Source organism: Caenorhabditis briggsae (assembly GCF_000004555.2).
Source record: "Caenorhabditis briggsae complete genome, chrII, whole genome shotgun sequence".
In the NCBI taxonomy this organism is placed as follows: domain Eukaryota; kingdom Metazoa; phylum Nematoda; class Chromadorea; order Rhabditida; family Rhabditidae; genus Caenorhabditis; species Caenorhabditis briggsae.
The window spans coordinates 12,771,818-12,796,481 of record NC_013486.2 but is presented as its reverse complement, the minus strand read 5'-3'; the positions used below and the strand labels follow the sequence as shown (position 1 = coordinate 12,796,481).

At 35.9% G+C, this 24,664-nt stretch overlaps 4 protein-coding genes across 4 annotated transcripts; 2 read left to right on the top strand and 2 right to left on the bottom strand.

Annotated features, from left to right (window-relative positions):
* Positions 1-720: 720 nt before the first annotated feature.
* Positions 721-4,748, top strand: Cbr-set-11 (the record flags this gene model as incomplete). Its single annotated transcript, XM_002646825.1, has 6 exons — positions 721-813; positions 1,231-1,383; positions 1,435-1,518; positions 1,740-1,865; positions 3,266-3,601; positions 4,497-4,748. The coding sequence occupies 6 exons, from the start codon at positions 721-723 to the stop codon at positions 4,746-4,748; spliced, it is 1,044 nt and encodes a 347-aa protein (XP_002646871.1).
* A 1,351-nt stretch (positions 4,749-6,099) lies between these two features.
* Positions 6,100-10,674, top strand: Cbr-sup-9 (the record flags this gene model as incomplete). Its single annotated transcript, XM_002646826.2, has 9 exons — positions 6,100-6,210; positions 6,286-6,457; positions 8,323-8,424; positions 8,792-8,923; positions 8,971-9,051; positions 9,098-9,272; positions 9,327-9,420; positions 9,765-9,849; positions 10,649-10,674. 9 exons carry the CDS (start codon positions 6,100-6,102, stop codon positions 10,672-10,674), a joined length of 978 nt encoding a protein of 325 aa, XP_002646872.2.
* Positions 10,675-11,272: 598 nt separating this feature from the next.
* On the bottom strand, positions 11,273-12,923 carry CBG19564 (the record flags this gene model as incomplete). Its single annotated transcript, XM_002646827.2, has 2 exons — positions 11,273-11,407; positions 12,828-12,923. The coding sequence occupies 2 exons, from the start codon at positions 12,921-12,923 to the stop codon at positions 11,273-11,275; spliced, it is 231 nt and encodes a 76-aa protein (XP_002646873.2).
* A 242-nt stretch (positions 12,924-13,165) lies between these two features.
* Positions 13,166-23,880, bottom strand: Cbr-nep-2 (the record flags this gene model as incomplete). Its single annotated transcript, XM_002646828.2, has 17 exons — positions 13,166-13,265; positions 15,568-15,741; positions 16,968-17,163; positions 18,373-18,492; positions 19,443-19,501; positions 19,703-19,800; positions 19,850-20,032; positions 20,605-20,723; positions 20,901-21,108; positions 21,436-21,573; positions 21,772-21,859; positions 21,903-21,991; positions 22,176-22,264; positions 22,318-22,521; positions 22,857-23,018; positions 23,244-23,414; positions 23,862-23,880. The coding sequence occupies 17 exons, from the start codon at positions 23,878-23,880 to the stop codon at positions 13,166-13,168; spliced, it is 2,217 nt and encodes a 738-aa protein (XP_002646874.2).
* Between the last annotated feature and the right edge of the window lie 784 nt (positions 23,881-24,664).

Genomic DNA, 24,664 nt, shown 5'->3' with positions numbered 1-24,664 from the left:
CTTTTTATTCTCAATTTTCCATTTCTTTCCATTTTTTTTTCTTAAGACTATGTCACAAAATTTGAGGATCAAATTTCTTGTATTCTTGACTTTTCTTATTTTATTTTTCCCATTTTTAGGTCCAAACTGAACAATTTTGTTTTGTCTTTTTTTCGAAATTTTATTTATTTTTGTCCCAAAAAAAATTTTGTCGAAATCCATTCGAAAATTGAATTTTCAATTCGATTCTTACTCACTTTGTCTCTGATTGTTTTCTCCATTTTTTTCCGAATTCTTTTTGTGTTTTTTTTTGTATTTTTTCAAAAGGGGAACAATGCTTTTTTGCAGGAGTTTGTTCAAATTCAATTAAAAGTTTAAAATGGTAAGGTTTAAGGCATTTTTCAGCTGAAAATGAGATTTTTCAGCCAAATATAGGAAACGAATGGCACAAGGAAATCAATAAACAGCCTGTGGTTTTATATGAGTGAGTTCTATAATCTAAGAATTTTGAAATTTGCAAATAGTGGAATCCCAGACACTCAGGATCTCAGAATCTTCGAATTTCAGAATTCTTGCATTTCAGAATCTCAGAATCTCAGAACCTCAGAATTTCAGAATCTCCGAATCTCCAAATCTCAGAATCTCAGAATCTCAGAATCACAAAATCGGAAAACTTTCAGAGACATCTCGCAAGGATGTGAGCGTTTCACAGTTCCGGTCTTTTCAAATCCTTGTTTTTCAATGGACACTTTGGTTTTTGACACTTTCAAATACACAACGAGGATTATCGATTTTTCTGGAAATCTTGCCTCAAGAAGCGCCACGCCTACTTTTGTAAGTATTCAGAAGAATCTTACCTTTATATTTATCTCGGTTCCTGTCAAAGATATAAAAAATTTGTTAACTGATAAAATGTTTATCAAAATGTGAGAAACATTTTATGAGTTGACACATTTTTGATATCTTGCATAGGAATCGAGAAAAATTAGCGGAAAGTCAAAGTTTCTAGGTTTGCCACTGCTCTGGTCAATGCACGAAACATTGTGAGTGCTCTTCGTCAATCTACAGTCGAAAGGGTACTGTAGAAGACATGGATCAATTGATGTGGGATACTGTAAGAGAGTGCAATGAAAATTGTGAATGTGCACTTTGGTGTGGCAATCGTGTGGCTCAAAAAGGGGCCATGTATCCGGTGGAGGTGAGATTTTCAAGTTTTCAGAAGATTTCTGAAATTCCGAGGCCCAATTCTAGATCTTCGCCCGCGATCCTTGGTGTGGTTGGGGAGTTCGTGCTTCTGTAGATATCCCATTTGGAACGTTTATCGGAGAATACGCAGGCGAATTGATTGATGATGACGAGGCCACTGAACGACACGATTCAACGTTCCTTTTTGAAACCAGAGTGGTTGGTTTGAAATTTTTAAAGATGCATAGGAAATTGTTTGAAATTTTTCAGGGTCCCGAGACGTTGACTATCGATGCCAAGTATTCTGGGAACTATACAAGGTTCATCAATCATAGTTGCTCTCCAAATGTTAAGGTGAGTACTTCAGAATTTTGAAAATTTCAGCATGAGCCAATTTTTCTCAAATCCTGTCAAAGATATCGAAAAGTAGTCCGCTGATAAATTGTTTATCATTATATCACAAACACTTTATCAGTTGACGAATTTCAGATGTCGTGCATACGAATTGAGCGCTCAAACTTGGCAGTATTGATGCTCTTCCTTTACAGGTTTTATGTACATTTTCTTATTTTCAGGTCGCCAATGTAAGCTGGGATTACGACGAGATTCAACTTATTCATATGTGCTTCTACACTGATAGATTGATTAAAAAACGAGAGGAGCTGACAATTGATTACGGAGAGGCTTGGTGGGCGAATAAGGTTAATATTAGTTTTAAATTTTGTGAAAAATTAATGTATTTCAGAAGTTCCCATGCCGATGTGGTTCCACAGTATGCCGGTATCAAAAGAAATAAGAAACTGATAAATTTTAATGTTTTGTGATAAATTTTTCCTCAACTAGAAGCCCATTCAAATCGTCAACTTTGAGCCTAATTATCTTGCTGCCTTTGAGAGATACCAAAAGTCCGTCAACTGATTAAATATCGGCTATTTCATGATAAACATTTAATTAGCTGACAAATTTTCGATATATTTTACAGGAACCAAGATAACTGATATCAAAATAATAGGTTGGACTTTCATTAGAACAAATACGGTAACTCATATTTTAATTTTTTGGGATTTTTTGTAAATAAATTGATTCATACTTTTTTGAGAATTAAAAAAAAATTAGAAGGAGCTACGCAGTTGTGGCTTATATCTGCCGATCAAAAAAGAAGTACGGTAGCCATGATGATTGTAAACCGTCCCGCAAAAATGCACAATTTTTAAACATGCTATTTTCAAAATTTGGTACGATTCACTTGGGGTTGCAACGCGTGTATTCTCGCTCATCGTTTAAAACTGTGATACTCAGCCAACGAAGTTTGGCAGCGAATTGAGAATTTTTGAAAAATTTACTGGTGCGCGCTTTCTGACCCACTCGCTTGAACCCAAGTGACGATTTGATTTGAAAATTTTTGGTTTGTTTTTGATCTATAATTTAAACTTATATTTTGATCTACATTTCGAAAACTCCGCGCCAATTTTTTTCTCGTTTTTTCTCCATTTCGAATCAATGATTTTGATTCAAAATGATTTCGAGTCTTTTCAAATTTTTTTCTGATTTTTTAAATTTTCATTCATTCACTCACTTTGGTTCAAGCGAAGGGGTCAGAAAAAGCGCCCCAGCAAGCTCGTAGGCCACTAAGAAATTTAATAATTTTAAAAAGAACGCGGGTTTGAACTAGATCATGATCTATTTCTTAAAAATCAACGGGTTGCAACGCTCGTATTTTCGCTCATCGTTTAAAACTGTGATACTCAGCCAACGAAATTCGGCAGCGAATTGAGATTTTGAAAAATTTACTGAGGCGCGCTTTCTGACCCCCTCGCTTGAACCCTATAATTGTAACTGATAACTTATTTATCATAATATCACCAGTATTTTATCAGCTGACAAGTTTCTGATATCTCTTATAGGAACCGAGATAATTGAGTTCAAAGTGAACTAATTTTCAGAAGATCCGCTCACTAAAAATGTTTTGCACATTCACAAAACAAGATTCAAGATCTCAATATATCACAAAGCGAAAAAAAGCAGAACGAAGAAAAATGCCCGAAGATGTGAGCTGAAACCCTTCTAATTCACAGACTGCAATTTTCTCTTTTTTTTTCAGATCTGTCGAGTTTGCGGAGCAAATGCAGAGAAATACAATTACGGTGTGATTTCCTGTAATTCTTGCAGGAATTTCTTTACTAATTATCAGGAAGAATTTTTGAAAAAATGTCGAGAGCTATATTTATTAGACAAAACCAGACCGATTGTTTTGGACCAAGATGATCGAAAAATAATGATGAAGATTCGGTGTACGTATTATGGAGATTGTGATATAAATGTGATTACTCGAAGAAAGTGTGATGGTTGTCGATTGAAAAAATGTTTGGATGTTGGGATGAAATTGAAGACGAAGAGTGAAGTGAACGAGGAAGACGATAGATTGAAGAGGGAAAAGGTACGGTGTTTCTAATGTAATTATTTTTTAAATTGGTGCCAGAATGCGAGTTTATCAGTGAAAAGAAAACAAAGAGTTTCAGTCTAAGTCTGTAATTTTGAACGAGAAAAAAAACCATAGCGCCAAAATCAAAATATTATATTTTTCGGACTTTTGGAATCTCGAAAATTTGGAATTTTCGAACTTCAGAATTATGACGTTCTGAACATCGAAATTCTTGATGTTGTCCAAATTTTCGGAACCTTCAAAATTCTTTTTTCTGAACTTTCAAAATTCCGAAATAAGCGGAATCTCAGAATCTCAGAATCTCAGAATCTCAGAATCTCAGAATCTCAGAATCTCAGAATCTCAGAATCTCAGAATGGCAGAATGGCAGAATGGCAGAATCTCAGAATCTCAGAATCTCAGAATCTCAGAATCTCAGAATCTCAGAATCTCAGAATCTCAGAATCTTTGAATTTCAGAGTTTCGGAATTTTTAAGAATTTCTAATTTGCGGAACTTCTGTATTTCAAAATTTTAAAATCTCAGAATCTCGGAATCTCAAAGTTTTCAAATTTTCGAGTTTCCGAATTTCTGAATTTCTGAATTTCTGAATTTCTGAATTTCTGAATTTCTGAATTTCTGAATTTCTGAATTTCTGAATTTCTGAATTTCTGAATTTCTGAATTTCTGAATTTCTGAATTTCTGAATTTCTGAATTTCTGAATTTCTGAATTTCTGAATCTCAGAATCTCAACATTCTAGAATCTCGGATATTCAGACTTTGTGAACTCCGGTACTTTAAAACTTAAGAACCTCATCTGTGAACCTCGAAATTCCGGATTCCGAAACTCTGAAAACCGAAGAATCTCAGTTTCAGAACGACAATTTTTTTTTAAATTTTTATTTTTCAGAACTACTTCGTCTCGCTGGAAATGCTCGAAAACGTTGTCAGAGAACAAGATGAGCTCCCGGCACTGAGTCAGGAGATCCTATCACTTCATCAAAAACTAATGGATGAGCAATCGAAGAGTTCGCAAACTGGATCATTTCCATCTCCGTCTTCCTCGTCGTTTGGCTCTCAAATCAATCCGATTCATCCGATTTACGATCAATTAGTTGGAAGTTTGCAACTTGAGATTCCAACGGAAAGTGGATTTCGATGAAATTAACTTTTGAGTCTGGATTCTAGACACTAAGCTTTTTTGATAATTTTATAATTTTCGATGTTTAATAAAGTTATTTTGATTATAGTAATTCTACAGTACCATCTACAATCCACTTACAGTAGTCTATTCCACCTAAAGTATAATCTAATTCATCTTCCGCCGAGCTCCAGACTCCTGAAAATGGTCAGAATAGCGGAAAATTTGATTAAAGGTGGGGGGACAGGAGATTTTACGGGGGATTTTTGGGGCCAGAGTATGCATTCTACCGTGACGGTGTACAACGCTTAATGTCACTCTGCGTACAGCTGTCGTCCTCGCCTTTATGTATGCAATCGGGCGACCGCTTTTTCTTTGCTCGTGTAGCTCAGTCGGTAGCGGCGCCGCACCCTCAACCATCGCCCCAACAAGTTCAACTCCTCGAGGGGCATATTTAAACGAAATTTCGAGAACATTATTTTTTTCATGTCCCCCCACCTTTAAAAATAGATGTTTGTTTATCTTATTATTTACATCTTTTTGAAATCTGTATTTCTCTCCGTCTCCGCTCAATTCCTATCTCTCACCACCCTCTATCTCTCAAAAATCGTTTAGCACAAGGAAGCTAAGACCTTTCTTCTCTAATTCGATCCATCTGCCATGTCAACACATCCCGTTTCCTCTCTCTGATATCTCTCTCTCTCTCTCTCTTTCTCTAATTCTCTCGATTTCCCACACTGTTTTGCTCTTCAGAATTCCAAGATGTTTCGCTCCGGATGGGTTACACTTTCTCTCTTTCATCACTAGCTCCCTCTCTCTTTTTCTCCGTGGGATGTGTTGAATTTTTTTTGATTTCATGAAAGTTTTTGATAGCTAGATTTTTTTGATTTTCCAATTTCTGGAATGCTGGAAATATGGAATTCTGAAAATTGTTATTTCTGGAATTCCGAACGTTCTAGAGAACTTCAAAAGGTTTCCAAAGTTTCAAAATTATTCTTAAATTCTGTGTTTGGTCATTTTACATTTCCAAAATTCCAGAAAACCTGAAACATTTTCAAAGTTTTGTCATTCAATTGTTATAAATATGTTAATTTTCAAAGTATTTCTAAAATGTTCAATAACTCCTTTGTTGTACAAATTAAATATTTTTCCAAGAGCGTTTTCCCCCGTAAAACCTCTAATAGAAGGCCCCCCCCCCCCACTGACGTTCAACTTCGGAAAAATTTATATGGATTCCTGTAAGATATATGAAAAGATGTTCAACTGATAAATTTTTTATCGTAATATCACTAACATTATATTTTTTACATATTTTTGACAGAACAGTTTTTAAAGCTTCTTTTTCAAAAAGAGTCATTTTTCAGATTTTCTCATGAAGCGCCAGAATATTAGAACCCTATCACTTATTGTTTGCACATTGACGTACTTATTGGTTGGGGCAGCAGTTTTTGATGCTCTGGAAACTGAAAATGAGATTTTACAGGTTGGAAAAATGAATCAAATTTTAATTTCAACTGAATTTAAACAGAAAGTTCCACTTTAAAAAAAAAAATTTCAGCGAAAACTAGTGGCTCGAGTTCGTGAAAAGCTGAAGACCAAGTACAACATGTCAAATGCAGATTATGAGATTTTGGAGGCGACAATTGTGAAAAGTGTCCCACATAAGGCTGGATACCAATGGAAATTTAGTGGCGCTTTTTATTTCGCAACTACAGTAATCACCACAATTGGTAAGAGTACAGTAATCTTGAAGCAAAAATCAGAACCTAAAAATCAAAAGCTAGAATTTCAAAAACTATTTTAAATTCGGACATAAAAAATCATGTTTTCAGAGGAATATAGTCATCTTTAAAGCCCTGAAAAAATAGTGCAACGTTTATCTATGTGAAAGAATTTATGTGAAAATTTCAGACTATACCTAACAAAAACAGGGCTTAAATTTTGTAGTTGACAACTATTGTGCCTCTAAATTTGTTCTTGAGATATGTGCCTTTAAATACGGGATGATTGATCGCCGAGAGAGGAGTAGACACTTAGTTTTTAAAGGTGCATCTCTTAAAAACCAAAAAATATGCTGAAAAGTTGTCAATTACAAATTAAAGCTCTTATTAAGTTTAGTGTACTCTGCAATTTTCAGATAAATTGGAAAATTTTGGACTACTTTTTCAGGTCTTCAAAACTGACTACTTTTCTACTGAAATAATCAAAACGATATTATTTTTTGTCAGTTCTCGGTTGCGGGTGCCAATACTTGGCCAAATTTCATGATTTTACAAGTGTTGGCCAAGCCTCCCACAAGTCTTGGCCAAAGTATGCGCCTCCATGAGCCGTTGGGATGGCTTCCACAAGTCTTGGCCCATAGTCGGATGGCTACAAGTCTTGGCCAAATTCTGATTATTGATTTTTTACCTTCGGACTCATCATTTGATTTTCAATTTTTTTTCTGTTTTACCTATTTTTCTACTATTTTCATAAAGGATTGAATTTTATGAAGGCATTTTAATTTTTTTGGTATAAGAAATTTTGAAGTTTTGAACTTTCAACATGACAGAACATTCAACTTCAACTCAAAAGAGCAAAACCGAAAAAGGATAAATCTGCAAGTGTACATCGTGAGCATATCGTGAGTTATCGTGAAGAGATATTTAGGTTTGAACCGTTCAATATTACAGAATTCGAACACTTGAATATACAGAATTTCGCCTCACGAAAACACAGGAGAAAGAAGATGAAAAAAGTTAATTTTCTGGAAAATTCCACAAAAAATTCTGCATTAAAACTGCTGTTTCAGTCGACAGAGGATCTCTTTTTGATTGTATCACACATTTTTCAAGGAGTTTGAAAACGCTATGAAAACGATTCAGAGTTTCGTCAAAATCGTGCATGCGCAGAGTGTCGCAGTGGAAAATGAACACGATTTCAGTAAAAAAAGCAATGTTTGGAACTCACAGGAGTAACGTTTTTTAAAATTTGAAGACAACTCGAACTATGTAAAGAAGAATTTATTTGCACTGCACATTATGTGGATGCTTGTTATCCAAAAGTCAGTAATGTCGAAACCAAAACTGTGAAAATTTTTCGAAAAGGAAGTGATGGTATAAGTTCAAAGACTGAGAATTTTTAAATTATCGTTTGTATTTCAGATGCAAGACATTGGATCGTAATGTTCTCGTCTAAAGGATACTTCAAAATACAAAGCAAAAATTGAGAAAATGAGATGACTCGGCTTGATGCGATTACACTGTCATTGTCGATGAATTTCAACGGATTTCAAAGAAAAGGAAACGAAAAGGTGGAATTTTTTTGTGATTTTAATTAATTTTCTTCTCATTATTCGTTTTGTGTAGTGTTCTAATAAAATGTTGTAGTATATCTAATTCCAAATACAATCACAACAGAACAACAGGTTTCAATGAAAACACACAAAGCCACACACAAGTCTAAAACAAGCCTTCCACAAGTCTTGCACAAGCCTCCCACAAGTCTTAGCTAATACATAGAATAATTTGGTCGGAGACTTGTGCTAGACCCGTGGGAGGTCTGGCCAAGTATTGGCGCCGACAGCCGAGTTACTGTATAAAAATAAAAACTTCAGGTTACGGTCACAGTACCCCAATGACAGATGCTGGAAAAGTTTTTTGCATGTTATATGCATTGGCTGGAATTCCATTGGGATTGATCATGTTTCAAAGTATTGGTAAGTTTTTGACTTTCGAAAAAAATTAGATTTTGAGAACTGTATACTGTAGAGGACGTTAAAATGGTTTATTCAAAAATAAACTCAAAAAAATGATAAAAAATGTATACCAATCAGCTTGTCTGCCGCGCCCTTGCCGCTTCAAGCAGCTGACTGGCGCGCCTTCGGCACGATTTAACCGCTGCTCATTCAAACCGTCAACTTTGAGCTAAATTATCTCGATTCCTGTAAAAGATATCAAAAATGTGTCAACTGATAAATTGTCCATCAAAATATCACCAACATTTTATCAGTTGACAAAATATCGATATCTGTCACAAGAACCGAAATAATTTAGCTCAAACTAAACGCCTCATCATTTTTTCAGGTGAACGTATGAATACATTTGCTGCAAAATTGCTCAGATTCATTCGAAAAGCCGCTGGAAAGCCAGCCGTTGTCACTTCGTCAGACCTGATCGTTTTTTGTACAGGATGGGGTGGATTGTTGATTTTTGGAGGTAACAAAAACCCAAAAATCAATTTTTACGATTTTCGAAATTCTTAGGAGCCTTCATGTTCTCTTCCTACGAGAATTGGACATATTTCGATGCTGTCTATTATTGTTTCGTCACGTTGACCACTATTGGTAAACCATCAAAATCTGATAATCTCGAAAAAACCAAAATTTCCAGGATTCGGTGACTACGTGGCACTTCAGAAGCGTGGATCTCTTCAAACCCAACCTGAATACGTCTTCTTCTCCCTCGTATTCATCCTTTTCGGTCTTACCGTAATCTCGGCGGCCATGAATCTTCTCGTTCTTAGATTTCTGACTATGAATACTGAAGATGAGAGGAGAGATGAGCAGTAAGATTTTTAAATTTGAAAAAAAAAATTGGGGAAGTAAAAAATTATTTTCAGAGAAGCAATTTTGGCTGCTCAGGGGCTCGTAAGAGTTGGCGATCCATCTTGTGATGATGATTTTGGAAGGTTGCCATTGTCGGATAATGTTTCTGTGAGTTTTTGAAAATTATAAGCTGTGGGTTTCAAAAATACAAAAACTGCAGCTGAAGGATCCCCACATAACCAAGCTTGAAGCAATTTATCTTGGTTCCTAGGAAAGATATCAAAAAGTTGTCAACTGATAAATTGTTTATCATAATATTAACAGTATTTTATCAGTTGACACATTTTTGATATCTCTCATAGGAACCAGAAAAGTGATTAAGTTCAAAGGTAACGATTTGAGCAGGCTTCTATCAGAGAAAATACGTCAGTTGTAAAATGAGCATTTGATTTCAAGACTCATAAAATTTATTTTCAAGAACCTAAAATTAAAAAAAATCATAAAATTTTCAGCTCGCTTCTTGCTCCTGCTACCAACTTCCTGACGAAAAACTTCGTCACAGACATCGGAAAAATAATATCCACACCCACGAACATGGTGGACCTCCAACATTTGCTGGAATGTCTACAAGACCGAAATTCTAGATTTTTGATATTTTAAGTTTTTAAAGTTTCATTATCAGTTTTGATCTCAATTATAATAAACTTAGAAAGTTTTGATTTGAGATTCTAAAAGTCTGAAATTATGAAATTCGAAAGTTTTGAAACTCCGAGACTCTGAAATTCTGAAAAAAAATTTCTGAAAATCAAAAATCTGGAAATCAAATATTCTGAAATCGAAAATTCTGAGATTTTGAGATTTTGAGTCTCTGAAATTCTGAGAATTAAAATTTTTTCAGAATTTTTCTCGATTTTCAGAATCTCAGAATTCACAAACTTCTAAAATTTTGAAATTCAGATTTTGAGGTTCAGAAACTCAGAAATTCTGAAATTCTAAAGTTCTGAGATTCTGGAACTCTGCAATTTAGATTTTTTATTATTTTTTTTTAAACTTTGCACTGCAAAATCAAGAGAATCAGATTTCAAATTTTCAGAAGCAATTTGAACTTCTATTCGAATTTAGTATTTTTTGGAAGATCCCGTTTTTCCTAAAAATTTCAATTCCGCCAAATTTTCGTCCTTCTGGAAAATCGTTCTTCCAGAAAATTGACGCCTACAACAATTGCTAGTTTTCAAAAAAAGAGGAAAACGTTTTGTTTTTCTTTTGTTCAATTTTGGCATTCAAGTCACCCCCGGATTTTTCTTGAAATTCGATTTGGTGATCTCTGAAAGTTTTCAAATTCTGAGAAAAATCTTCCAAAACTGAAAATCTGAAATTAAAAAGAAATATTTTAAAGGTGGGGGGACAGGAGATTTTTCGTAGTTTTTTTGTAGCCAGAGTATGCATTCTACCGTGACGGTGTACAACGCTTAATGTCACTCTGCGTACACCCCCCCCCCCCCCCAATCCTCGTCCTCACAAGTTCAACTCCTCGAGGGGCATATTTAGACGGAACTTTCATGTCCTCCCCACCTTTAAAAGAAAATTTTAGAAAAAAAAAACAATGAAACATGATTTATTGCAAAATCATCAACTCTTTTTTCTCTTATTCTGTTGGTTCATTTGGTAAAAAAGGGGCGGAGTCGTCAGCGAAAAATGATGATGAGTACAAAAATAATTGGTTAAGAACTATCGGAAAAAAAACACTGCTTTTTTGATTTTCTTTAGATGAATAAATTTTTGGGAAAATGGAAATATTAAGAAAAAAGAGTAATTTGAATGTCAGTTTCTGAGATTTTCAAAGGAAAAAAGGGGAAAGGAAGTCATGAAAAGTGGGTGGTGATTGCTCGTGTTGCGACAAAAATTTCTTTTTGGTGAACAAAAAAGAAAAGAAAACTGCAAAAATAAACAATTTAATGTGAAAAGTGGGCGCTTTTTTGTTAACAATGGAGACTGGTTGAGATCCCTCTCTTCTGAATTATCACTGAATCGATCGTCGACGTCGTCTGAGAAGACAGCTGAGCGGTGAGAATTCGCAATCGTTCCATCCGTAGCCGTCACCACGTTTGGCTGTCAGCAATTCAAATTGGATTCCTGGCTCGACGCCCCCGTAGGACTGAAAATTTTGGAAATTAGCCTCAGAATATTCCACGATCAGAATTCCGCCCCTCTGGCGCTTCAAACAACTGGCTGGCGCGCCTTCGGCGTTTCTTTTAGATAAGAAGAAAATTATGAAATCTCGCGATATGAAAATATTGAAGACATTCATTTTGAAAATCTTTGAAGATCTTGATTTTTTGAAAACTGGAAAAGTGCCAAAAATGTAAAATTCTTCCAGAACTTTAGAATATAAAAGATACCGGAATTCTTAAAATATGAAATTTTACGATTTTTTCCGATATTCGAATCTTCAGATTTTCTGGTTCTAAGATTCTTAAAATTTGAGATTCCAATATTCTAAATTTCTGGGATTTTCCAATTCTGAACTTTTTTCAGAATTTCAGAACCTCAGAATCCCAGAATGACAGAATCTCAGAATCTCAGAATCTCAGAATCTCAGAATCTCAGAAATTCTTTAAAATTTCAAAACTTCAAAATGCCGAAGATTTTCGAAATCACAAAATTTCAAAATTCTAAAACTCCAAAATTCCGAAATTTAAAAAATTTAAAAATTTACAAATTCTAAAATTTGAAAAAAAAAAAGTTCCAGGTTTAATAGATTCTGAATTTTCAAGAACTCCTAGAATTGTTTTCTACTTGAATCTCCCAAAAATTACCAATGCACTGGGACCTCTTTAGAATTTCAGAATTCTAGAATCCCGAATTTCAGAATGCCGGATTCTCAAAATTTAGGGATTTTATAACTTCAGAAGTTCTGAATTTCTGAATTTCAGAATCCGACGTCCTCCAACTTTTTTTTCTAATTTCTGTTTTCCTAAATGTATCTGCACGAGACAACTTCTGTCTCCTCCGTGAGTCTCCCTAATCGAAAAGTCATAAAAAAAGAAACATTTCTTCTACGTCTTCTATTTTTCAATTGCTCATCTTAGAATTGAAAAGTTTCATACATCAAAAATTCGACAGCAATTTTATTTCTAGTCTAATTTTTGACACCCCCTTCTTTTTTCAATTTTTGTCGTCAGAAAAGGCAAAGAGCAGAAATTTTCTACCAGAAATTACGTCATAAAAATCCTTCTACGGCTCTTTTTATGGGACCATTTTCCATTTTCTGCATCCATTTTCACATTTTCGGACGTTTTTATTAGTGTTTGTAGAAGGGGAAATAAGAAAAAGGGAAAAAGTAAAATACAAGATTTTGGAAATTTTCGAAAAAGTATTTATAATTTAGGGAAGGAGAAAAGCTAAGCTAACGGAAAATTTTCAATGGCAACAAACTTATATTTTTTGGGAAAATTATAGAAAATTGGAAATTGAGACCATGGGAGTGTGTGTTTTTTTGGAAACAAGGAACAAAAATGCAGGGTCCAGGAAAAACTGTGAGGCCTAGGATTTTATTTTCTGGATTTCTAGTTTACCTGTGGAACCATTCTTGCCGCTTCCGCTTCTCCAATCCACATTGACGACGTGGCGACGAGAAGAAGAATGAATAAAGAAGTTGTGGAGGAAGTCATTCTTCGGGATATATTCAGAAGACGTGAAATGAGAAAAGTTGTGCGGCTTGAGCTGAAGAAGAAGCGCGCAAAGAATGACCCGATTGCCACGCCCCTTAGCAAACCTGGCAGGGGGCGGGGCTTATCAAGCTTCACACAATTTTTCCTGGACATGGGAGTAGAGAGGGTGGAGCGGGGCGTTATGAATATTGAAAAAAATAAGAAAATACACAAAAAAAAGAATAGGAAAGAAATGGATTTATCTACCAGACACGGCACTTATCATGTGGATTCATCCGGCTGCCTGGTGCACAATTGTAGGCTTTGGCGAAATCGTAACTGTTAGACAGGGGACCTTTGACTCTGAAAATTCAAGAAATTTTAGAATAAAATTGGAAGATTTGGAAAACTTTAAAAAATCGAAGTTAATCACTTCTTGATATCTCCTACAGTAACCGATGGATCAAAATTGAAACCTAGAGACCACTTCTATCAAAAATTTCACGTCATGACTCATGAGCTTCAAAATGAGTTCAATCACGCCAAGAAACTCTAAATTTCCGACGCGTTGCGTGTTTTCGCTAAAAATCCAAACTGACGGATTTAGGCCGTGCTTGGGCTCATTTTGAAGAGAACGTTTTCAAACGGCTGAAAATATAATTTTCAAAACAATTGGTCTATTTTGAAGCGTTCTAAAAAACAAAAAAGTTTTGGGTCTGAAAAGTTCGGAATTTTTTAAAAGAAAACAGTCAAGAAATTTTCCAAATTTTTTGAGGAACTAAAAGCTTGTTGATGAAGCAGTTGGTCTGGGAATTTAGCCGACCGGCCGACCACCGACCGATCGCCGACCGAATTCATGCATTTGCGCGTCAACATGCCGGAGAGTGTTTCGGCGGCCGGTCGATTGGCGGTCGGGAAATTTTTGACAGACCAATATGGAAGCCTCACTGTTAACTTTTTGGATCCAGAACTTTGTAAATTTCAAAGTTTTCAAGAATTTTTAAGTATTTTACACATATTTGTTTCTCTCAAAGTTCTGAATAAAATAACCTATTTCCTCTAACCAAACCGTCAGCTTTGAGCTCAATTATCTCAATTCCCGTGAGAGATATCGAAAATTTGTCAACTGATAAAATATTTTTTGTATTACAATTAACATTTTATCAGTTGACACATTTTTGATACCTTTTGAATAAACTGTGATAATTTAGCGTTAAGTTGTTTGTTTGGGTGGTCTTCTATTAGTGAAAATACGGTAGCGAGCTTTGGTGATCTGAAAAAGAGGTTAGAAAATTTCTAGGAAACCCAGATGTTTTTTTTTCCAAATTCAGACTTTTTTTGACGTTCCAGTCAACTTTCGAACATTTTTATTCTGCAAAAAAATGTCTAGACGCTTACAAACCATTCAGACGATTACAGACAGTTTTCAGTCTGAATTTTAGCGACCACCTGATCCATTTCGTTTGATCATTCTCTTCAAACTATTCCCTAAACTCCAAAAAGTGCACAAAATCATATAGAATTACTGATTATTCACATTTTCTTTTTTGTTTACATCTTCTCCACTCCTCACCTGATCAGAGCCTCTACTGGGACAAAGGTTTTTGGGTGTGATTCATTATTTTGGTCACGAACACTACAGCTCCAAAAAGGTGTAGAACTTTGATGTGCCTTTTTTGAAGCCACTGATTAGTAAAAAAAAGTCTGCTTAGAAATAGCCGTCGTGGGCCGTTAGAAAAGGAGGAACCAAAATGTTGCGGAAGAAGAGAAAAAGAAGGGAAAATAGGTGTCATTGACTAGTCGAATAAGGAATGAAGGGTCTGCAACAAAGGGAGGTCTGGAAAAACAACGACATTTTAGACTCCTTTAAAATTTGGAACTCTAGGAAAAACTTTTTGGTGGGTGTTCTAGGAATTTTAGACAATAACAAACAAAAGAAGAACATCTTTTTGGGAACTTGTGATTTCTTAACCTTAAGTCAGTTTCTCTCCGTTCTTGTGAAAGATATCAAAAAATTGTCAACTGACAAAATCATGCTGATATTTTGATAAACATTTTGTCAGTTGCCAACTTTTTGATATTTCTCATAGGAACTTTTTGGTTTGTTTTTGTGTTGAAAACTTGAGCAAACAACTGTCCTTCAAGAAGCGACAAATAGCTGAAAAACTACGAGTTTTCAAAAATTCTGGCAGTATAAAGTTTTCTAGGTCTGTTTCGTACTTTCCAAAATTTTCGAAATGATTAGAAACTTGACAGCCGAGATCTAACCTCCTGAAAATTGTCAAAACGGCCGAAAATTGACTGAAAATAGGTATTTTTTGTATATCTTATTAACCGGTATATTCATCATTATCATTTACTTTACACCCGTAAATCCATATTCACTGAAATCGTATCCACATCATCCACCCTCTTCTTTCTCATTCCTCCCCCTCTTCATTTTTATAAATAAGGTCATAACGAAGCAAATTATAGAAATAAAAAGGAGGATGAGAAAAAGATGAAAGTGGCTCAATTTCGTATATTTACACACTCATATTTTCCTTTCAAATTGAGATTTTGTATATATGTGTAATATTTTTGAATGACCATCACCATCCAAATGAAGATTCTGGGATTGGAGAAAGAAAGTGTGTTTTAGAGTTTTGGGGATCCGAAAATTTACCTGATTGGTCCCGGTGAGTGTTCTGAAGTCCTCAATTTGCGAATCGCCTCCTTATCGTTCATGGTTCCACACCAGATTTGGGCATAGTTCAGGAAGAAGAGTTGATCATGTGTCAGGTTGACTCCCGGTAGTCGTGGCGGGCGTGAATGCATTTTTTCGTATTTTTTGTAGGCTCTGGAAATGGGTAAACATATGTTAATTGACATTCCAAACTCGTTTTTTGAGATTTGAACATTTAGAGAATCTCAAAACCTTCGACTTGCATTTTAGTTAAAATTTCATTTCAACGGCTTCAACGAAATTTGTCTTGTTTCCTATAAACCATATCACAAAATGTTCTAGGTTAGGAAGGCCCTTCTATTACAAGGTTTCATTAAAGGTGGGGGGACAGGAGATTTTACGGGGGATTTTTGGGGCCAGAGTATGCATTCTACCGTGACGGTGTACAACGCTTAATGTCACTCTGCGTACAGCTGTCGTCCTTGCCTTTATGTATGCAATCCGACGGCCGCTTTCTCTTTTCCCGTGTAGCTCAGTCGGTAGCGGCGCCGCACCTTCAATCCTCGCCCTCACAAGTTCAACTCCTCGAGGGGCGTATGTAAACGGAATTTCGAGAAAATAATTTTTTTCATGTCCCCCCACCTTTAATAAAAGATTTTTTAAGTCGTAGTTCGAGAGTAGGGTTCCCATTTAGGCGGGTGAAGAAGCGAGCTACCTGCTACCCCGGGGGCTCCCGCCCGCGGCTCCCCGCGGAACGGTGAATCGCCTTCTAAATCGAAACCTTATTCGATAGTTAATGAGCCATTATACTGAACATTTCACGTTGTGAGCTTTAAAACGAGCCCAATCACGGTAAGGATCGGTGTAGTTAAGAATTTCCGACGCGTCGCGGTCGTGCGTCGCGTATTTTTGCTGAAAATCAAAATTGACGGATTTTGGTCGTTTCAGGGTCATTGAAAAGCTAACGTTTTCAAAAGTTCGAAAATCTGACTTCCAAGACAATTGGGCCATTTTGAACCGTGTTAAAGTCAAAATAATTTTGGGTCTAAAAATTTTGGAGTTTAAAAAAGTCATGTTTAGGCTCATCATAAAGGAAAATGTTTCACGTTGTGACCTTCAAAACAAGCCCAATCACACAAAAAAAATCGGTGAAACTATGAATTCTTAACGCATCGCGTATTTTTGCTGAAAATCAAAATTGACGGATTTTGGTCATGTTCAGGCTCATTGAAAAGCTAACGTTTTCAAAACATCGAAAATCTAAATTCTAAGACAATTGGGCCTTTTTGAACTGTGTTAAAGTCAAAACAATTTTGGGTCAAAAAGCTGAAAATTCGATTTTCAAGACAATTAGGATGTTTTGAAGCGTTTCTTAATAATCTCAAAGTTCGAAAGTGTACCTATAAGCCTGTTTCAGCCCTCCATTATCAGCAATATTCTCTCCTTTTGTCGATTTTCCATTGATTTGCATATTGATTTGTTCCAAAACATAACTCGAGTACTGTTTCTCAATACATTGAGCCTTGTGTTCAAATTTCGAAATTGTTGCGTTATCCCACCATTGACGAATGTTTCCCAAGTTGTCGTAGAGGCGTCCTAAAAATTCAATGTTTTCAAATTTTCTGAACGTTTTTCAAAAAACTGACGTCACCTAAATTGTGATTCATATCATAACATTCTGTTGTACTTTTTTTATCTTTTTTTTAACAAAAATAATTTTTTTTGTCCTGGTCGTTCCAAGAACTTCTGCATCTACAACATGCATGACTTGAAACATTGATGAAAAAAAAATTCCCAAGGAGAGAATTTCAATGAATTCTAATGAATTGTTGGGAGGGAGGGGGTGAGTAGTGGTCAGATGAAAAGAAGAAGAAGAAGAAGAAGGTGGGGGTGAAGAAGAAAAAAAAATGAGGGGAAGGAATTTGTTCTGGAAGAATACTTGGAATGTGTCCCCGGAAGAATTAGGTACACATTATTGAACTATACTATTTTTGGTACAAGGAAATATATGTGTGGACTACAAAAACTACAACAAATTTATTGTTGGTCTTGCTAGGGGCATTTTCTGAGCCTCATGAATTTTTCTAGTTTTTCCGATGTTTGCCGGTTTCTGAAAGGTCCCCTATTCAACTCGTTTTTGTGTTAAAATGGGGAAAACAGGAGTCTTTCAGAAATCGGTATATACCTGAAAAACTAAGAACTCCCAAACAATCGGTTTTTAACCCCGAAATTTCGAATTTCGCGCGTTGACTTATCCGCGAGGAGTACAAAACACAAAATGTTCTTTATATTATGGAAAACTTCAAATTTCATTATTCAAACCGATTTTACACCAAAACATCGAGTTTCGAGCTGCTCTGTAACCCAAAAATTCGAATTTCGCGGGTCGGCTTGCACGCGAGGAGTACACAGTCCAAAAGTGATCAATACCCCCATTCAATTATATTTAGCCATTTTTAAGCGGAAAATTTCAAACTTCAAACTGTTTTTTTTCACATTTCCGGTACAAAAACGAGGGCCTTCCAGAAATCGACAAATAGCTGAAAATCTAAGAATTTTCAAAAAAATCGGTGTATTTAAAGTTTTCAATTTAGGTCTGTTTTACAACCGACACACTTTTCAAAGCTATCGGAAAGTTGACAGCCAAGTTCCAGGGTCTTAAAAATGCCGAAAATCAAATTAAAAATTCATTTCTGTTCATCTTATGTTACCGGTGCTGTATCAGAAGGTCAATTGGTCTATAAACTTCAGAAAGTTTTTTTCAGAAACCAAAAAAAAATTCAAAATTCAAATCAATGTGCACACCTCTATCATCAAATCCATGAGTGATTTCGTGTCCAATCACCACTCCAATGCCACCAAAATTCATTGAGGATGGGAAATCCTTACTGTAGAAAACAGGTTGGAGAATTCCAGCTGGGAAGACTGAAAATATGTTTTTTTTACTTTTCCAGAATTTGATTTCGAAAATTTCAAAACTTTTTGTATAATAGACTATATTTTAAATGATTTTCGGTCTCCGACGAAGTTCATCAAACACTTTGTCTCTCCATGACAAACATGTCTCCGACATTTGCTCTCTTTTCGTTCATAATGTCAGACGACGTGACAAATAAGTGTTGATTAAGTTCTCTTTTTTCTCATGTGGGTGAATAATAATCCTATTTTTTTCATTGAAGGATTAAGAGATCTTTTTTTTTGGGGTGGTGATAAGGGTCTGAAGATCTTCCAGGTCTTAGAAAGCATTCTTTGATTACGGGGAATCCAGAATTTGAAAGTTAAAAATCTATTTTTAAATTTATGGATGAATGGCGGGCCTAACTTTTGCAACTTGCGTTTTCTAGGACATCACTTTTTTAACCTACAAATAATTTAACGTGACCCTGGTGTATTTTCTGGGTAATTCTTACGTGGTGGCCTAACGTTTGCAATTTGAGTTTTCTAGACCACCAAGGTAAATTATCTAGAAACGAACCAGGTGAGTATCGGCTCGATTTCAGGGTTAAAAAAGTGGTGGCCTAGAAAACCTAACTTGCAAAAGTTAAACCACCACATAAAAATTATCTAAAAAATACACCAGGGTCATGTTAAGTCATTTCTAGGCAAAAAATGGTGGTGACCTAGAAATCCCAATTTGCACCACGTGAAGATGACTTAGAAAACACACCAGGTGAGTATGAGATTATTTTTCGGCCAAAAAAGATGGTGGCCTAGAAAACCCAACTTGTGAAATTTAGGCCGTCATTCATCCAAAAGTTTTTTGCTATAAGATTACTTCGAAAGATTACACTGGAGATAACGAAGAACTTCTAGCTCAAAAACACTCCCTTCAGATTCCCAAACTCTCTTCGAAAATTCAGATTCCCAAAACTCACTGATCTCATTCGTATTTGGACTATAGAATGCGTTGACCAGCGCGGCTCCAGCTACCCATCTGCAAAAAATTCCTACTGTATTGCTCATCCTTAGAAATGACATTTTAGTACTATAATTGCCTTTGTCAGTTTAATAGCTAGTTGATTTGGGCAATCATGCATTTGTTTTTGACTTTTTTGGGAATTTGTTCTGAGTAATAACATCATACTCGCGAATTGCAAAGAAGTACTTTCAGAAATTTAGGGGCCTACGGACCAACCTTTCCCGATCGACTGGCTCTGTGATTCTTTCCAGAACATCTCGTTGGTATTGCTCATAGAAACTGAATTTCGTTTGGTAATAGTGCCCTGGGTAGACCTGAAGTAATTTTTCAAAAAGTTGAATCTCTGAATTTTTTAAAACTTACAGTAAAAGTCATATATTCCTTATTCACAGCCGACGGATCATTTAGGTAGTCTGGATACCCGATTTTTCGCTTCATCTCGTTGACTTTTTGTTTTGCAAACTGCTTGGTTTCTTTTGTGAGCCAATCTTCGCTGAGCAATAGGTCGACGAAGGACTCCATGATGAGCGAAATCATTTCTTCTACCTGAAAACTTGAGGTAAATTTGAGACGTTTTTCGAAAACGCCTAATTTTTAAAAATTCGTTCGAATCGTCAAAATTGGTGGCCTAGAAAACTAAATTCGCAAAAATTAGGCCACCATGTTGAAATGGTCTAGAAAATAAACAAGGTGAATATAAAACCATTTCTAGGCTATAAATGTTAGTGGCCTAGTAAACTCAACTTGCAATAGTTAGGCCACGATGATAAAATCACTTAGAAAACAGTACATATAAATATCAGGTCATTTTTAGGCGTTTAAAGTTGGTGGCCTAGAAAACTCTACTTGCAAAAGTTAGGCCACAATTTTAGAATGCTCCTAAGCTTCAGCTTTGACTCAATTTATCTCGGTTGCTCTCAGAGATATCGAAAATGTTCAACTGATAAAATGTTTGGGATAACATGATAAACAATTTGTCAGTTGACAACTTTTTCATATCTTTGACAAGAATCGAGATTAATTGGCTCAAAAGGGACCCTTCACCTAAACAGGTTAATAATTCTAACAACGTTTTCAGTGTCTCCATTTGTCTGATATCGTTTTTTTCAAATTTTTACCTGTTGCTTGGCCTCATGATCAAAATGATTTTTCACATAAATCGCTGAAGTTGCCATCGGCATTAGGCTATTGATCCGTGTCACACATCCGTGCCACCGCACTTTTTGAACGTTCATGACTGGAAAAATAGTATTCTATGCTTTCGAGATCAATTATCTCGGTTCCTAAAAAAGATATCAAAAATGTACTACCTGATAAAATGTTCTTCATTTTATCAGTAACATTTTATCAGTTGACAATTGTTCGATATCTTTTGTATGAACCGAGATAATTGAGCTCAAAGTGCAAGACTCACTATTCAAAGTTTTATAAAACTTGAAAATGGTCAATGCAAATGGGTCTGGAAGATCTCTCAACATTGTCTTGAAAAACCAACACCACTCCAGATAATTGGTAATCAGACGAGCATCGTACATTGGGATGAGCAAATCCAGCCGGCGAAGGAACTCGTATCCATAGACAACGATTTCGGTATCATCATCGAATGTGATTTGGCGACCGTTCTGGAAATTATGGAATTTGAAAAAAGTATATTAGCTTTAATAAACTGAACCGAGGGTTCTGGGAATTAAAAGTTTTTTCATAAAGATGCCAAAAAATAGACGCCAACCCTATACGTTCACTTTGTGCTCAATTATCTCGGCTCCTATGAGAGATATCAGGAACTTGTCAACTGATGAATTATTTATCATGATATTACTAACATTTGTCAGTTGACAAATTTTTGATATCAGTCATAGCAATCTGAGATAATTGAGCACAAAGATGATGTGCTTCTATTCGAAAATTTTCCGGTATGTCATAGTTTTTTTTTTTTAATTTTCCCCAACCTTATCATGAAGATCCTTAAACATATGGTTGAAAAACAGGTGCCAGTTGAAGTGTGGAAGTGAAATTTTCATATCACCAAGAGTGACTTTAGTGTAGAGCTCAGAAATGTCGTGGCGCTGCTCATCGGCCATAGTGATCTGAAAAACCAGAAAAATATTGTCAATTTTCAGAGCAATTATCTCGATTCCTCTGCAAGATATAAAAATGTGTCAACTGACAAAACGTTTCTAATGAAATGATGCGAAATTCATTAGTTGACAACTTTTTGATATATTTTTTCGGGAACCGAGAAGAATTGGTTAAAACTCAAAGTTAAAGGATTTTTAAATCCTTACATTAGCCAGCGCAGTCTCAAAATGAATGATCTCTTCTGCATCTCGTGTCGCTCTCGCTCGATCAGCGTTCAGAAGAATTAAAACATCTCTGGAATGAAATAAGTATTTTTTTTGTTAGTCCAATAAATTACCGTATCAATTGCAAATACGCCATACGTTCTTCATTCTCAGCAGCCACATAAAAATCGCGAGCAAAAAGGTTGAGCTGTGGTTGGTCGATCTGAAAATTTGGTTTTAGATTGAGACTTCCATTTTGGTCGGTCGAAAATCAGGGACCGCCGACCGACCGCCGACCTGGTCGACCGATCTGTCAGTTCGGTCGGCTGTCGGCCGACTGGGTTGGCGGTCTGTCGGTCAGGAAGTTTTTCGACCACATGGAACCCTGAGACCCCTCAAAAATTCACCAGCAAAACATGTCTCTGCGAATTCTTATCATCTGGCTGCACAGTCGCTTTGAATAGGCTATCGGCTTTGAATTTGGCAACCATATCCGCTGAAATTCAAAATTGTTTAAACTCCCGCCAAAACTTTTCATGAAAGTCCTACCATACAACATTTCAATACTAGCATCCGGGCTTAAGGGGTGTCCCAGACTTGGCCATCCTCCGAAACTTTTGACGACTTCATCGAATGTTCGTCGCCAATTGTCCAGGATTTCAGACTCATTCAGACACAGGTTATAGAAATATTTGGCTTTTCCGACTGCTGATACATCGTAGTCATATGGCTCTTCGTCTTCTTCCAGGAGTTCTGAAAATTTGGGTTATATTTTAATAATTTAATAATTTATTACGTATCTAAAATACATCGATGATTTTTACTATTTCCTCTAATGGAAACCCAATTTAACCGTCAACTTTGAGCTCAATTATTTCGATTCCTGTGAAAGATAGTGAACATTTGTTTGCTGATAAAAAAATTGTTGATTTTATGATTAATATTTTATCAGTTAACAAATTTCGATATCTTTCCTACAAAGCGAGATAATTGAGCTCAACGTTGACGGTTTGAATGAGCTACTATTAGAGGATCTACGGTATTTTTATTCCATCGAAAGTCTATAAGGCTTCTAAAACAAGACCAACCTTTTAATGCAAATTCCAAATCTTGTCCCAGATTTTCGAAATTTGAAACACTGGGCGCATCATCTGGTATCGGATGCCCTTTGATCCATTGTCCACATGCGAATTCGTAAAAATCATCACATGGATCTATGGAAGCGTTCATGGAAGATAATATCACCGATGCTGAAATTTTGTTTTGTTGGTCCCCTTTTTTCAAGTTTTTAGAATCACTAATGAACTTGGCATTTTCAAAAATTAGTTCCCAAAAATTAGCCCCCAATCTTCAATCACCTCTAATGGCTCAAAAAACAAAGACCTTATTCCAGTTCCTCATTAAGGCTCCCATGTTGGTCGGTCAAAATTTGGCGACCGCCGACCGACCAGCTTTTCTCGGCCAAAAAAACTCACCAGTTTTGATACATCCCGGAGAGAGACACACATCGGAACTGTCTTTATAGTTGATGTAGAAATAAATAGCGGCGCCTAAAACTAGAAGGAATAGAATGATGAAGACGATGGCGATGAAGGCCCATATCCTTGTGTACACTGATGAAGATTTGCCAGATCGAATCGTGACATCTGGAATTTGAGGATGAGCAGTTTTGAGATTTTCAACATTTGGAAGTTTTTCAGAAATACTAACAATTCGAATTTTTCTTTGGTTCAAAACAGATTTTTTGTGCTTTTTAGAAGCTTTATCTGAATGGATTACTATGAAAAATTGTCAAAAAAAACTCCAAAAAATGAGCAATACACTTACAGAAAATCTCTAGAAATGCCTAGAAATCCCAAAAAATCATTTTTTTTTCAAACACTTGGTTTTTCCAAACTATTTGTATTTGCTCTAATAGAAGCCCCTACATTTAAGCTCAATTAACTCGGCTCCTATGAGAGATATCAAAAATTTGAAAAGTGATAAAAAATTGATGATATTATGATAAATATTTTATCAGTTGATTACTTTTTGATATCTTGTACATGAACCGAGATAATTGAGCTCAAAGTGCATGGTGGCTTAAATCTTACCTTCTTCGTCGGGCCTCATATCGGGAGGCGTCCGACCGTTCTGCTCTTGTCGCTTATCAATTTTGATCAATTCTCTTCAGCCGCGTGGCTTTCAGAATCCTTCTTCTTGCTTCTCCTACTCCACAAAAAAGTTCAAGGCATGAAAAGTGAAAGTTGATGTCCTCTGAAAATAGAAACACTCTTTAAATTAGAGAAAGAAGAAGAAGATAAAAATAAAGCCGCTTTCTGAGAATTCAAGAATCTTCAAAAGAAAAAAAACACTTGACAATTTGCAAAACAAGAGATTTATTGATGGGACGAATGGAAGGAGAGAATATTATGAATGTGAGATTTTCCGAATTTCAGATTTCCTGATTTCGAGATTCCATGAAAAAAAATTCCAGCTCAAGTATTCTGAATCCCACAACAAATTCAAATGTGCTTGAATCTCATAAAGAAGAAGCTAAAGTCAACCACAACATTTTGTAAAATGAAGTGAAAGAGTGTCCCGTCACTAAAAAAATGTTGTAAAATTGTTTTATCCTTGAAGGACCACTCAAAACGATTGTTCTTCTTTATAAACTTTGTAGTGGCGCGGCAAGAGTGAAAAAAAATAGACAGAGAGAGGACGGGAGACAGAGGGTGTTGTAAACAAAAGAAGAAGAGGAGGAACACTGAAAAGAAATAGAAATGAAGATGATGATGGGAGGGGAACCTCTTTGGCACTGTGCCAGGGGATAGTTAGGGCTGAAGCGGTCTGCCTCAGCCGGCCGCGGATTTTTGGGAATTAGAGTTAGAAGCTACAGTATGAGTTATCAAAAAGT